We start from the raw sequence: 14,763 nt of genomic DNA on the forward strand, positions 1-14,763 counted from the left end.
ACGCAAGAGGCGTTGCGCGAGAACTTTTTCGACGGGTCAAATTTCTCGCGATATTTGGGAAGGCCTGCGCTTTCGGAAAACAACCGAGTATCTTTTTGGACGAACAAGGGCGACGGCCGAAGAAACGATAAGCGGAGGAGACGCGACTCGTCGCGTCAGAAAGGAAGAGGGGGGTAGGAGGAAGGGGCGCTTTCGGGAAATCGACGACGAAACGTCTGGGTAATGTCGTCTCGGGTGCGCGCGCGGCGAAAGACGAGGGCGTTCTTCGCGATCGTCGTCGATTCCACGTCGTCTCTCGCGAAGCAAAGTTTAGCGAGATACGACTCTAGGCGGTCGCAACGAGACACGATTCGCAAGCGAAGTCTATCGTCGAAACGTATCGCGACGATAGGTCAACCATCACGCCCCTCGCGACGACTCTACTTTCGAATCTCGCGTCCGAGAGAGCTCGGAGGAGAGTCGACCGACGCTAAAGAATTCGCGAGCGACGCAACGGCGACCGCCGCCGACGTTTCTCTTTGCCCCTCTCTCGGCGAATCGACGACGAGGCCGCTTCGCTTTTGTCGGAATTCGAGAGAGAGAGAGAGAGAAAAAGGGATAAAGACGAACGGAAGGAGCGTTTCGTCGAGCGCGTAAAGCGCAGGCAAAACCGACGACGGGTTGGGTCTTTTAAAGGCCGCACGACCACCGACGTGGCTATTTTCGGCGTCGCCTCGGCGATACCTCGAGAACCGTTCTACAATGTCACCGATGGAGACTTTTAAACCAAACGCCGACCCTTCTCTTTTCTTTCTCCTCGCTCGGTCGAAACCAGCTTCGCCGCGCACGAAGAAAAATCGAATTTCAAGGAGACTTCTCTCGGTACGCGAGTACGTATATACTCGGGTACGTCTGCGAGTAGGCGATCGTAAAAGTTATGATCGGTAATGGTGACGACTGCCAAGAACGATGATTCATCCGTTTTTACTCGTTTCCCTCGACGCGCGTACAACAAAGAACTCGTCGTTCGCCTCTCTCGAAATTCCTCCGATCTTTCGGAGATCGTCGATGGGAGAACTCGACCCGGACGATATCTTCTCTTACGTCACGAATCGTCTTATCGACCGCGGAGATCGGGGGGAGAGATAGAGAGAGAGAGAGAGAGAGAGAGAGAGAGAGCGAGGGAGAGGGTATAAAGGCAGGACATATGCGTAGGAAAAACAATTGTGCGCTCCGAAGGTAACCGAGCGTACCTTCCTGTCACGAACGTCGTCGACGGCCGAAACATCTGTTACGTATCGTTTAATCTCGAAGAGCAAAGAAACCCGTGAAATAACGAAACACGTACGCGCGCGGTTGGTCGTACGCTCGGGCTATCCGAAAGGAAGCCAGAAAAGGGAAAAGCAGAGAAGAGAGGGAGAGAGAGAGAGAGAGAAAACAAGAAAAAAGAAGAAAAGAAGGCGATCGGCGTGCTCTCGCGAGTGCGTTCGAGGGTAGCCGCCTTACGTAACGCGGCGATCGCCGTTGTCAAAGCGTATCGAAGCGTAGAGCCTCGAAAATCTCGATCTCGCGTTTCGATGACAGGTATGCGCGTCGTAGGTAGGTAGGTACGAGCGTACGTGGCTGGACGCCTCTTGGTCAGGGCTTTTTCTACGTCGGACGTTCGCTCGAAGTAATGCGCGGATGCCCATGGCGAGCAACGTGCGTAGAAACGTGCGTAGAAACGTGCGTATTCGTTACGACACGCGTTCTCGGGCCACGAGATCGCGCGCACACGAACGCGAAGGCCAAGCACGCGAGCGAGATCGCGCATAAACGCGCGAGCTTGCGTGGCGGTGGAGCGTGCGCGCGCGCGCGCGCGCACCTTCGCTCGCACCAACACACGAGCTAGCCGCTGCGCTGCGCTGCGCTGCTGCCGCTGCTACTGGCTACCGCTGCTACTGGGACGTGGTGCGTTTCGTAGGAGACAGCCGGACCGAATGGAAGAGAGTAAAGGAGAAAAAAGATCGAAAGAGACGAAACTCACCCGATTCCTAAGAAAGTCCTCGATGGCACGTTGCGCCGAATCCGTGAGCTTGACGAAGATGAGCGATTTGTTCTCGTGAAAATTGCTGTGCGACGACAAACCATACTGGACACCTGCCACCAGCGCCGCCATTTCTCTATCTCTCGGCAGTGGCTTCTATCTCTCTCTTTCTCTCCTCCTCGTCGGTTCTCCTCCTCTTCCCTCTCCCTCTCCGTCACGGTGCCACACACGTTCCCCTCGTCGTAAAAGCGCACACAGCTGACGTCCTCTTCGCTCGCTCTCTCTCTCTCTCTCTCTCTCGGCACGAACGCCGACGACTCCTCTCGCCTCTCCTCTCTCTCTCTCTCGCTCGATCGCTCGCTCGATCGCTCGCTCGCTCGCTCGCTCGCTCGCTCGGTCTTCTCTTCTTAATCCCGTGCGTCGGAACGCGAGGACGAGAGAGAGAGAGGGAGAGAGCACGGAACGATTCCGTGGTGGTCGCGAGGAAACGATCTCCGCACCCGGAACTCTCGACGACGACTGCTTCGTCTTCGTTTTTGGTCTTCGAAGATGGAGATGAAAGAGACACTCGCACGATATATCCAAAAGTTATGCCTCGCGAGAGGACGGAAAAACGCGAACGAAACGCGATGGCCGAAGAACGAAACGCACGCGCGTCTTTGATTTTCTTCTCTCGACGTCGTCGTCGTCGTCGCCGTCGCCGTCGCCGTCGTCGTGTCGTCGCGACGTATTGTCCGCGACGTGCCCCTCTCTCGCGCGATCCGTCGTCGTCTCTTCGTACGTCTCCGTGGGTCTTCGGTCGAGCCTTTTTGCGATACGCGAACGTCTTCGCTTGTTTCTTCTACTTCTTCGGAGATTGAAAACTTTGCCTTCTTCCTCCGTTCCTATCCTCCGTGCTCTAGCGCACGACACCTCCTCTTTTCTCGCCGCGCGGTGCCGCTTTTCACCTCCTCTCCTCCGTCTCTCCAGGGCCTCTCGACGGCCTCTCGACGGCCTCTCCGCCGCCTCTCCTCTCTCTCTCTCCCTCCGGCGCCTCCACCGTCGTCGCCGCCGCCGCCGTCGTCGTCGTCGTCGTCGTCGTTCTTGCGTTCTACTCTCCTTCTTCAATTTTCTCGCACACGCTTCGAAAGTGGTTGACAGCCGCGCGTGAACCACCCTCTCGCACGTTCCCTTATCCTCCTTTCCTTTCAACCGTCACATATTAACGCACCGATATGACTCATTTCAAGATTTTCTCGTAGTCGCCTAGGACGTATGGGAGATGGGGAAAGAAAGACAGACGGACGAAGAGAGAGAGAGAGAGAGAGAGAGAGAGAGAGAAAGAGAAAAAGAGATAGAGATAGAGAGAGAGAGAAAGAGAGAGAGAGAGCAGCGCCCGTCGTTTCGTCCCAACAAACTACACGACTACACTTTCGAACGGCCACCTGGTAGGCGGGGCTTACGGGAGAGCCGTCGGCCAATCGCAACGATTAGGTAAGCACCGATAGCCCGACGACCTTGCTGTCCTCGCGCGGTCGTGGCTAACGTTCGACTGAGAGCGCTCGGTCGATTTCTTTCTCGACTCGCGTATACATCTAGCGTCATCTCTCGCGAGTACCTTTCTGTCCGACCAATCCACGAGTTCCAAAAGGAAAGCTCACATCGAGCGAGCACCGTCGACCAATCGGAGCCCTCGAAAAATTTGCCTAGGAATTTTTCCGTCTCGAAGTATCCAGTACCGAGTTAACCTTCGATCGACTCGCCTTTAACCTCTTCGTCGAAGCAACATTTTTTGACTTTATCCATCGAATCGTTCGAGGAATCAACGATGACTCTATTTGCGAAAGTTTATAGCGTTTTTATGATAAATTGGTTCGTACACTTGTATGTGACCGATTTTGAAAACGGGAAACATCATTTCTTCGGTTTCAATCCAGTATGGCCGACGGATGGAAGAGTAAATATACCCTTGTGTCATCGTTGCTTTCGTTAAATATGTTTCATCTTTGAGATTAATTTTTTCAAAGTCGCGTGCCGGCTTTCGAATTGAAAACGTTTCCTCGATTAAGCGTTGTATTTTTCTTCCAGGCGGATAGAATCGATCCCAAAACGTGGACCGGTTAGGACGGCATCGAATGGATATGCTTGTGATAATAGACTTTGTCGTCCAATCCGTAGAATTACATCTATTTGTCAAGTAGATACGACCCGTATGGAAATGTAACGAGGATAAGCTTCGAATAAAGTGGATTCCGTCGTTATAAACCGTATAGAGATCGTCCAAAACTTTTATTTCCTCCTGTCGTATACTTTTCTTTCAACGGATGATCAGAGTTCGTTGTTATGAAAAGCGACCGTAACCAACGTAAGAGACGTAAGACCTCGACGAGAGAAGGGTGTAGAGATAAAAAGGGAAAAAGCGTTCAGGCTGGTAAGTTTTAATGATTTATTAGAATCTCTGGATTACCTTCCTTCGAGGCAGCCCATTTCCGATAAGAAAACCATTCTGTTTCTTTTTGCCTTATTATTTATCGCCTTACGACGCAAATCATTTTTGTTCCGCTATCCATTTAAGAGCACCCTTTGGATATGGTACATTTTACACAAATGAGGAACGAGAAAACTGTGCGAACGGACAACAGGAGAGAAATTTCAAATAAAGTTCGTTGTCTGTGTGTGTGCATACATATACATATGTCTGATATATTCGTGCCGCGATTCATATAGTTTCCCTTCCTCTCTCCCTGCTCTCCCCTGCCCCTGCCCCTGCCCCTCTCCATCCAGCTATATGCGACACGAATACACGTATCCATATATCTATATATACACAAACATTGACACGCATATATGTATATATACACACACGATGTAAACGTACGTACTTATCGCTTATACGCTCCTTTCTGATATTCTTTTTGTTGTTCGCGAAAGCGCGTTTATTATTTTCTTCGTTATTACAGAAATTCGCATCGGGCAGGGTAAACGTAGGTGTATGCCGAGAGGCGATGTCACGAGAAAGCCGTCTCTCGCGACCGAGCTAATAGAGCGAAGGAACGATCGAGGGAGGTACGTATTCTCTCATCTCGAGATTCCATTGTCGTCGTCGTCGTCGTCGTCGTCGTCGTCGTCGTCGTCGACATACACCTTCCTCTACCATGCTCTCGCGGGGATCGATGGCACCTCTGGTGGTATATCCTTAAAAAAGTCTCTAATAGAAGCACGGCTAACGTTCGTCCTGTGTAGTTACTTTTTCTTTGTTCGTTTTCTCTTTTCCTCCCGATGAAAGGACGTTGTTCGGACGAGAAGGGGCTCGCGGCGTCCTCGCGGCGTCCTCTCGGCGACTCGAATGAACGCGTGCGAGACATCTCGATATTTTTTCTCTTCTTCCTTTCGTTTTTCCTTCTTTTGAGCTTGCGAAGATACGCTCTTTCTTCTCTTTCTTCATTTTTTGTTTTTTCTCTTTTTTTTCTCAATATCGCTAAGTAAACATAAGTGGAAACGATAACGGAGGATACGGTTGGAAAAAGAGAGAACACGCAGCGTGGCACAAGTAACGACGATACACCGATATACGTGAGTATACGAATGCGAGCTGAGACATATCGGAGTTATATGTTTTTTTTTCTTTTTTTCGGGAGAGCCGGGAAATCGAAATCGAATTTTTAGAAAACGCCTTCGCTCTCCTCGCCGTTTACTCGCGTTTCTCTTTCCCAAGCTCTCGACTTTTGTAGGATTGCGCGAGGTAACGGCTCGGTTATGACTTATGACGTACAATATCACGATCGTGTATTACGTATGTATGTACAGTGACGTGCTATGTATAATAATATGTGCAATCGTATGTGCAATATATTTATCTGTGATAGTATGGCCGATAAATGCGCTAGTATCTTACACGTGCGCGTATTTGCGTCGATGTGAAAATGAAATTGCGGGTAGTCGAAGGAGAGGTATCGGTGGTGGTTGAAATAGGGCAGACGGGGGATGCAGCTCTCGTAGGATGGAGAGAGAAGCGAAGCCACGACGACCTTGAGTAAGACGCTATTCCGACTCGATCCGTTACGCGACTTTATTTTTTTTATTTCTTCAACTCGTCGCGAGATCCCTCTTATTTTACTTTTCTTGAACTTGCGATATTATCGAGAAAAAGAAACTCGAGACGCGGCGAGTGTTGGGCATCGATCGCACCAACTTTATATATCTTTACTAGCGACTAGATTTGCAGGCCGTGCGATCGACACCTCCGGTCGTCCTCGTCGTTCCTTCGTCGTTTCGTTTCCTCGTTCTCCTCTCTCTCCCTCTCCCTCTCCTCTCTCTCTCTCTCTCTCTCTCTCTCTCTCTCTCTCGCGATGTGTCATTTATCCTTAAAAAATAACGATATATTATAATTTTGTTCGTGATATGAAACGCAACGTTAGCCTACCCCCCCCCCCCCCTCTCAATCGCTGTCATTCAAGCTCCAGATTCTATTCGGTTCTTTCACCGTCACCTATTCGTTTTTTAACATCATTCGTTTTGACGCACACAGTGTCGCACTCATTCGCTCCTGGCATCTCCTCTTACATATGTACAAATCACGTAAGAAAGCATCTTCTTTGTTCTCCCGTAAAATATATTACAAGACGGAACCGATAAGGTCAGGAACGACGATCGCGATTTTGAGAAAACTTTCCGCTGACATTCGCGTGTTCGCGCTTAAATTTGTATTTGTGATTTAGAAATATATACGTCTAGGTGCGACGTGAATTTTCCAAACGATTTTTCGAAACGAATAGTCGGTTTTAAAAACGCGCGCGTTTTCTTCGTTCGATGAACGATTTCTTTTAATCTTCCAAACACTTTGATCGTTATTAAGAGCGAACGTGTATTCGTCGACTCGACCTTCTTGATTATCCGCTCGTAACGCAACGATAGAAATTTGTACGACTCGTTATCCTCGATCTGTTCGTTTCTATCTCTCTCTCTCTCTCTCTCTCTCCCTCCCTCTCGCGACGAGGACGCTACGCGGAAGATCATTCGTCTATTTATCGTTTATGTACGCGACGTTTATATACAATGCGGGCTACGATGCGAGAGGAATGATATGAACTTTTTTTTTATCACCAACGATATGACTTATAGAAAAGAGAAAGAGAATCGCTTGGACGGGACGAAATCGGGAAGAAGCTGAAACTTTGACGTTCGTGTTCCATGTTTTTCAAAGGGCCAAGCTTTTCGTCCCGATATTAAGAAAGAAATAAGAATGCAACTCTTTGGTGCGAGTGAACGAATGAAAGTGGAACATTTATTATTAACAAAGATCGGGATCTTTATATATGTAATAGTAATCTCTCTCTCTCTCTCTCTCTCTCTCTCTCTCTCTCTCTCGCTCGCTCTCTCGCTCTCTCGCTCTCTCGCTCTGGCTCTCTCTCTTTCTCTCTTCTTAATTCGTTCGAAATTTGTTGTGTTAAATGTGCGTGTTTGAATCGGATACAATTGCTTTGGATTTACCTTTGTATTCGGAGGCTGCGCACCGGCGTCTCATCGTTTTTCTTTCTTTTTTTACTCATTATATCGAATTTACTTGGTCATCTACGCGTGAAAAAAAGTTGATAACAACGATGACAGTTATCAATGCTTTTCGCGGGACGACGCATCTTTGTTCGATCGGACATCATTTTTATACCTAATAAAGCACGCAGTCATCCACGCGTACGCACAGATCTTCGCGACTCGTTCGCGTTTTCCTTTCGACGGATAGCAAGATCGCTCGTTAAATGCTCCTTTTCCCTTTACTCGCGAAGCACCGAAACTTCATCTGTTTTTTTGACTTAATACTTTTTTCTTTTTTTTTTCTTTTTTTTTGCTTCTTTTTTTAAATAATATTCGTTAGGTACATTACATACGCGTCATACGATTTTTTTTCAAGCATAGTATTGTCAATAGTTGTGTATATTCTTTGTTTATTCGTATCTTTTCTCCCCTTAAACGGCTTTTTCGACTTGCCCTGTCTACGCGCTTTCGATAGCTTCGAACGATATCTCTGGAGCCTGGCTCGATATTTGGTTCTGCGGCCTTACCTGTGACTGTAACGCAAAAGTCCAACGCGAAGGTTCGAGTCCTTTCGAGTACCGATTGCCCCCTTGTTGCCTCGAGATAACAGCGAAAGAAGAACGAAGAGAAGATAGCGAAAAAAGGGTAAAAATCGACGACGAATTTTGCCTTTTTTTCTGCCGCTTCTTCATCGATCTCGAGGAAAGAAGGAGGAGGGAGGGACGTTGCTCGGCTCGACGAAGCGCGAACTTTTGACTTTTGCGTTTCAGGTTCGATTCGGTGTGCCGTTATCGTACTCGTTTTTCTTTTTCTTTACTCGCTTTGTTCCTTTTAGTCTTTTTTTTTTCTTCTTTCCCCGTCGATAAATCGTCGCGCTCCGTTTTCGCGGTACCACGATCGAGGCGACGCTCGATCATTGCGATTCCGCGTCTTCTCGATGATCAACTCGACTCGAGACTATTCGGACGTTAAACGATTACAGAGAGTATAAATCTGTTCGGAATGCGCTCCTTGAAAAGAGAAAAATGTTGTAGCTATTAGAATCGGTTGCGTGTATCCTTTTTTGTAACTTCGTCTACGTGTTCGTGCGTAGTAGAATGTAGATGCGTGTGTAGATCGTAGAGGTGAGTACGTATGCGACGTGTACGCGTTTTTAAGGGGGCAAGTATCACAGAATGCACGAGATATTTTCTTTGAAGCTTGCGAGATATCGATACAAGCGGAGAGTAGGAGGAAAAGTTAAGCTGGTCGACAACGCGACACGAGAAAAACGGCGAAAACGATCGTCCTAACGTTTACCTTTCCCCTTTTTTTTTTTCTTTTTACGCGCTCCCGAGTTCTCGCTCATCGACTCGATCTCGGACATCGGTCGACCTGCCTTTTCTTTTTTTTCTTTTTCTTCTTCGTTATCATCACGCGTACTTAGGTGGCGAAGAAAATAGACAGATTTCGAAAGGAAGGATGGCTCGGCGAGATCGCGGGCGCCCGTTTTCTTTTCTTTTTTTTTTTTTTTTACGTTCTTCGATCGCGACCTCTCTTTCGATTCCGAACCGCACGCGGCGTTTTGAGTTTAGGCAAGCGAAACGAAGTAAACGTGAAAGTAATATGCGCGTATCGCAGGAACGGAAGATGGTATCTTACCAGCGAACGTCCGTAGGAATCACGATTAACGGAAAGCAAAGTATGCGATATGCGTCGTGTATAAATGTACGTATGTGTACGTATGTCCGTAGCCTGGTAAAACTCCCCAAGAAGAAATTCTCTTGGAACCCAGGGAAACGGTGACCGTACGAAAGGAAAGGGTGATCGAGCTCGCGTACGGCCATTCGCTAGTTTCTCGCAAAGAGCACGTTTCCTTTGGCAAGTTTTTCGATGAACGCTCGATACGTTCGAGTCCCAACGTGAAAATGAAAAGAAATAGGAGAAGAAAGAGAAACGAGCCTGGAATACGCTTGGAGAATCGTAGACGAATAAAGAAACGAATCGGTCTGTGTTATCAAGGTTCGGTCCGATGGTCGCCGCTTCCCAAGCTCGTCGTCGATGGTCAAACGCTCGCTCCTTGCGGAGAAAAGATCGGCGATGTGATCGAGTGCGCGTGCGCGCAAGTACGTACGCGCGCTCACACCTTCGCGTACCCACGCATATACAAGCGCGTACGTAAGTACGTACTATCGTACATTCCTCGTACGAACCCGGCCTCGCAGCTACGAATTCAGCGTTTTCTTTTAGACACTATACACAATACGTAAGTATATGCATCTAGACGTAACTACGTAAGTAGAAACTTTTTCAATTATAATCGTGTCGTAATCTCTGAAATTGTTTTTCTTTATTTTACCTTTATTATACCTGTCCGATCCGCACAGGCTGGACGACGTGGTTATCATTTGCCTCTCTTTCTAGCTCTCTTTTCGATATAATCGAGCGCACGCGAGATCCCGACGAAGAAGCTTCGAGCGAAGAAAGGCTCCTCTCGCTCTTTCCGTGTCCGACGTCTCCACGAGCGAACGTTATTTGCCACGCAAAAGTGCACTGTTTTTATTCTTTTCTTTTTTTTTTCTTTGATTACGTAAGAGAGAGAGAGAGAAAGAGAGACAGAAAGAGAGAGAGAGAGAGAAAGAGAAAAGGAGGGAGGGAGAGAGAAAGAGAAAGTCGAAGAGAATAGAGTCGATACGCGAGAATGAGAAGCGAGCGGACTCCGAAACGGAAAGACGCGACTTTACGTTCTCTCGATCGGACTCGAACTCGCGCGTCTAGCACCTCTTAGAGTCTTTGGTTCGCGTAAAAAAGCGCCTCGCCTCTTCTTCTTCTTTTAAATAGTATTTAATATTTCGAGAAAAATCGAAGCTACGAGTATCGTTAGAACGTCTTCGCCTATCGCTGGACAACTACTATGAATAAATAACGAGAGTTTCGTTTCGATGGGCGCTCGTTCGCTCGTAGAGAGAGAAACTCGAAGCTCTCGAAGCCAACTCGTGGATCTCGACGTGGTTCGTCCTAGACTCTCGCCGACTTATCATTTTTTGTTCTTTTTTTGTTCTTTTTTTGTTCTTTTTTTCTTTTTTTCTTTTACTTTTGTTACTCTTACGAATAAGAACGTACTTTATACATTACAATGCCTAAGTTTTTATTACTAACGGCGCGCCATGATTGACGTCAGGGCGCGCCCATTGGTCGTACGCAATGCTACATTTAAATAGTTGTGTTAGAAAAATTCTTCCTCGTCAACAATACGTTTTCACGTTTATCTACAGTAAACTCTCGTCCGTCCGAACAAACGGTCTAAGGGTTATCGTGTCTTTACGAGCGCGGAATATCGTCTTTCGCTTACATTTCCTCCCCCTCGAGCTTTCTTTACCTTATCTTCCTCTTCTTCCTCTTATTTTTCTTTCGATCGCGGATCGCTCGTCCTCTTACTTTACTTCGATAAATCTGCCTCGTCTTTCAGGGGTCCGTAATTCTTTCTCTCTTTAAAATTGCTTTCCTCGCGCTCTCCTTTTTCCCCTTTTCTCTCTTCCTTGCTCTCTCTTACATAACGAATATTTAGCAAATATATTGCGTACTGGCAGCACTGTTTTCACTGTTTTCACTCTTCCTATTTCGTACGTACTATCTTTTCTCTCCTCGCGATACACGGAACGAAGAAAAGAATCAAACGACTCCTTCTTTCTTCTCGATGACGCTCGCCTCTCGTAATGTCGTCTTATAATAACGTTATTCGTCGTCGTCGTCGTCGTCGTCGTCGTCGCCGTCGTCGTCGTCGTCATCGTCGGGGCTATTTCAGTCTCGGTCAAGCTCGTATCGTTGAGAATTTCCAAAAAGGACGGCAGGTCTCGTCCTCGTTATTACTTCGTATTCTTTCTTATCGACGAGCCGAAAAAACGTTGGTCTAGCTCTGTGGCGATTGTTTACGAGCGATAACTGGGTGCGTGTCGCACGCGCGCGCGCGCATGGATTTGTCCGTGCTCTCTCCGTCTGTTTGCTGCTGCTACTGTGTGTGTGTGTGTGTTTCTGTGTGTCTGTGTGTGCGCGCGCGCGTGCGGTGCGCATGGAGGTAGGTGTGTATACGCGTTGCACGTGTGACTCGTAAAAAAGGGAGAAGAAGCGGCGCTCGTTCGGATCCCTTTCGCGCGAAGGAAGCAGGAAAGCGGAGTAGCAACGAATCGTTGCTCTCGTCGTGATCCTAAAGGTATCGGAGCGGAAGGGATTCGGTCGATAGACCGAGAATTGGCGCTTTGAACAGCCGATTAGGAATCGCCGCGCCGTTGGAGTCGATCGTTCTCGTACGTTTGTCTTTTTTCAGTAGGGACTTTTGAGTCGTTGACGTTGCTTGTAGTTGGCACCATAGAGCGAACCCTTTTCTTTTTTTTTCTTTCTTGCTCGTTTGCCCGCTCGCCCGCTTTCCTTCTTTCCTTCTGTCTGTCCGTCCGTCCGTCCGTCTTTCTCTCTCTCTCTCTCTCTTTCTTTCTTTCTTTCTTTCCGTCTTTCTCTCTTTCTTTCCTCGTCCTCTTGCTTCTTCATCGTCAGACAAAATCTTGTCCGCCATCGGCAGACCTTGGAGCTCTTTCCAAGCTCAAAGGACGTATCGCGTCGCTGTCGATTTTAGTGCGCCGACGGTTCGTCGTTTCAAGTGGGATTTGGTAGTGGTGTTTCCTGTCTGATATCGCTCTTCAACTTCACAAATTCCTTCGCGATCTCGTCGTTGTTTCTCTGCGAGAGAATTCGCAAAATGGTCCAACCGGTCTCGTCCATTTGAATTCGTTTGCCGAGCGACAGCCAGCACGCGCAGGAACCCTCTTCGACGATATCCTTGAGCTGCATCACCGCAACGCCGACCAATCTGTCCTCCCTCGCGAAGCAATAATCCTTCACGCAAATGTGAAGCTCGTAAAAGTCCAGCTGTTGCTGCTCGTTACCGATCATGCTGTTAAAACCGATCGTTCGTATCAATTTATGGTACTGTTGCCTCTCGGATCCGTTTTGAATTACTTTTATAGTTTATCGCGCGATACTTACAAGTCGAAACTTTCGTTGAATTGGGGCGACCAATTGTTGCTCTTCGATTTCGTCGATTGTTTCCTCTTTTTGCCGGTCAGATGGGGACCGATCAGATTGACTTCAACGTACGGCCTAAACATTCCCGTAGCCAATTGCCACTTTAGATCGTTCGCAGCGACGACTGAAAATGGATAACGAGTCGATCAATGGCCTTTCTCATTCGACGCGCCTATCCGCTGGAGTCCTAACGGAATCGTGAAAGAGAGGTATAAGACTCGGGTTACCTTTCACCGTGACCTTTTGTTCGCCGGTTCCAGGATGCGTGAAGAGGTCCACTTGGATGCTAACTTCTCCGACGGAACCTTCGTCCGTACCGGCTGTATCTGGAACTTGACGAGATTAAATCAGTCGTTTCTTATACCCTCGTGCATCGTACGGAAAGTCAAAAAATTAATGAATTCTAGCCGATGAAAAGTATCATACAAACGTGGCCATTTCTAAATGTCTATTCTCTTCTTCTATATTCTAGAGAGCAGATCAACATGCTCTACCGATACGCAATCACTCGTCTTTCTCGCATCGGTCGGAGGAGACGAAGCAGGTAGCAGGTCTACGAAGCCTAAGGGCTTTTCGTTAGAGCGAGGAAGATTATAGTCGAAGATAATGGAACATTGAAGCTCCGCCCGTGGATGTACGAATGAAAAGGATGGAACGGACGGACGACCGATCGGCCTGCTTCGTTCGTCTCCCAGCCTCTAAAAAACATTCAAGTGTCTATGGTACAAGAATCCCTCGTGCACGCGATCGTCTCTCGGTGTCGTCGTCTCAGCGCGTCCCGTTCTATCGTCCTGCACAGTTCGTTGTCGTTCGTTGCTGCGAGATAGCGAGCAAAATGCATGAATGTTTCCTCCCCGAGAGGTATCTCGAGTAAGTGGCTGGATCGATGCGAAGATGTTTGAAAAGCTTCGATACGATCTGATTTCTCTATTTCTGTGTATGCGTGGTTTTCGTGACATGGATAAATTCAGCGTTAGCAGCGATAGTGATTTTTTGCGGTACTACACTTTGCGCGCCCTTTACAGCTTTAGTGTGTGTGTGTGTGTGTGTGTGTGTACACATATATACATACATACATACATACATATATATATATATATATATACACGGCCGAGTGTCTGTCGATACGTCTTCCAGCTAGAGATATCTAAACGGGCAGATATATCGAGTACTTCTCCTTCAGAAGAAGGAAAAGTAGAGAGAAAGAGAAAAGGAAAATACGTCTCGACAGACGGATTAAGACTAAGTCCTAAAGGAGTCGAGGTTCTAAAGTCGGAAGAAATCGGAAAGAAGCGAAACCGAAGGTAGCTTTGGCAACTTCCGCAAACTAAGGGTTGCGTCGTGCTCTTGGTGTACCTTGACGACTCTCTCGACGAAGAGAGGGCTTGCTCTGGCGAAGGGGTTCCTCGAGGCTTTCCATACCCTCGGCTCCTTCGCCTTCGTCGCCTCTCTCGCTGCTCATCGAACGCTGACGCTGACGTAGCGTTGACGCATCGTTCAGCGGCACTGTCCCGACAATTTTCATTTAACCTTCTTGTCGATCGCCGGTCAACAGTGTACAAAGTGTAAACGCGAGTCGAAGTTTTTCGAGGACGGCAAGAGTGGAAGAAAAAAAAGAAAAACAGCGAGATCTCAGCCTCGCAAAGAGCGTGGTCGCGCGGCCCGACTCGAATTTTCTTCGAAAGCGATCCTTCCTCTCGATAGATTTTTACACATTATCCTCGTCGAGGTAAAAACTTACCTTGGTTGATTTGAGAGGTAACGAAGGTCTTGATGAGAGTGTCCGTCGTCTGCGTGTAAAGGCTGAGAGCGTACCGAAGGCTCTGCAGTTCCGGAGACTTTTCGAGGAAGGCCTTTTTCAAGCCGTTCCCACCCGCATGGAAGTATTGCTTGATGGTGTCGAGGGCGACGTCGAGTACCGCGCACTGCTTCGGCGACAGATTCTTCTCCACCTCTTTCGAGATATCCTACGAAATAAAACGAACGTGCCTCTTAAAGATTATTCGTTTTTGTACGGTCTAAGCGCCGTATAAAAACGAGATATCACCATGACACCGCTGAGAGCGTTCTTGACGTCCGGCTTTCCGGTCATGTGATTCTTAAACAACTTGGACATGTCCTCTATCTTCGCGTTCGCCGCGAGATTCTTCGCGTTGTCCGTTAGATTCTTGAACATCATCTGGAAAGAGCAT

The 14,763-nt window shown here is 47.9% G+C and overlaps 2 protein-coding genes and 1 long non-coding RNA gene across 7 annotated transcripts in view; 1 reads left to right on the forward strand and 2 right to left on the reverse strand.

Moving 5' to 3' along the window:
* Positions 1–3,511, reverse strand: part of LOC127071884 (RNA polymerase II elongation factor Ell-like) — a 52,772-nt gene extending 49,261 nt beyond the window's left edge. Inside the window, exon 1 of one of the 2 annotated variants that reach the window (XR_007785268.1) lies at positions 2,006–3,511. Coding sequence is in view for 1 of the 2 variants with exons in the window: in XM_051011680.1 (XP_050867637.1) it covers positions 2,006–2,137 (132 nt within the window). In the remaining variant the exon portion in view is untranslated. The remainder of the gene's footprint in view (positions 1–2,005) is intronic. The other variant, XM_051011680.1, reaches the window with a different exon arrangement.
* A 36-nt stretch (positions 3,512–3,547) lies between these two features.
* LOC127072038 (uncharacterized) lies at positions 3,548–4,254 on the forward strand. The gene is made up of 2 exons (XR_007785303.1): positions 3,548–3,941; positions 4,073–4,254. It is a non-coding gene; the product is annotated as an uncharacterized LOC127072038 (long non-coding RNA).
* Positions 4,255–4,416: 162 nt separating this feature from the next.
* Positions 4,417–14,763, reverse strand: part of LOC127071815 (uncharacterized) — an 81,030-nt gene continuing 70,683 nt past the window's right edge. For 3 of the 4 annotated variants that reach the window (XM_051011534.1, XM_051011523.1, XM_051011544.1), the window contains exons 15-20: positions 14,619–14,750; positions 14,313–14,538; positions 13,928–14,077; positions 12,799–12,903; positions 12,533–12,695; positions 4,417–12,440 (exon numbers count right to left, since the gene is read on the reverse strand). In XM_051011534.1, coding sequence (XP_050867491.1) covers positions 12,143–12,440; positions 12,533–12,695; positions 12,799–12,903; positions 13,928–14,077; positions 14,313–14,538; positions 14,619–14,750 — 1,074 coding nt within the window. In that variant the 3' untranslated portion in view covers positions 4,417–12,142. The remainder of the gene's footprint in view (positions 12,441–12,532; positions 12,696–12,798; positions 12,904–13,927; positions 14,078–14,312; positions 14,539–14,618; positions 14,751–14,763) is intronic. The other variant, XM_051011552.1, reaches the window with a different exon arrangement.

The sequence above is a fragment of the Vespula vulgaris genome, chromosome 1 (assembly GCF_905475345.1).
Source record: "Vespula vulgaris chromosome 1, iyVesVulg1.1, whole genome shotgun sequence".
Taxonomy (NCBI): Eukaryota; Metazoa; Arthropoda; class Insecta; order Hymenoptera; family Vespidae; genus Vespula; species Vespula vulgaris.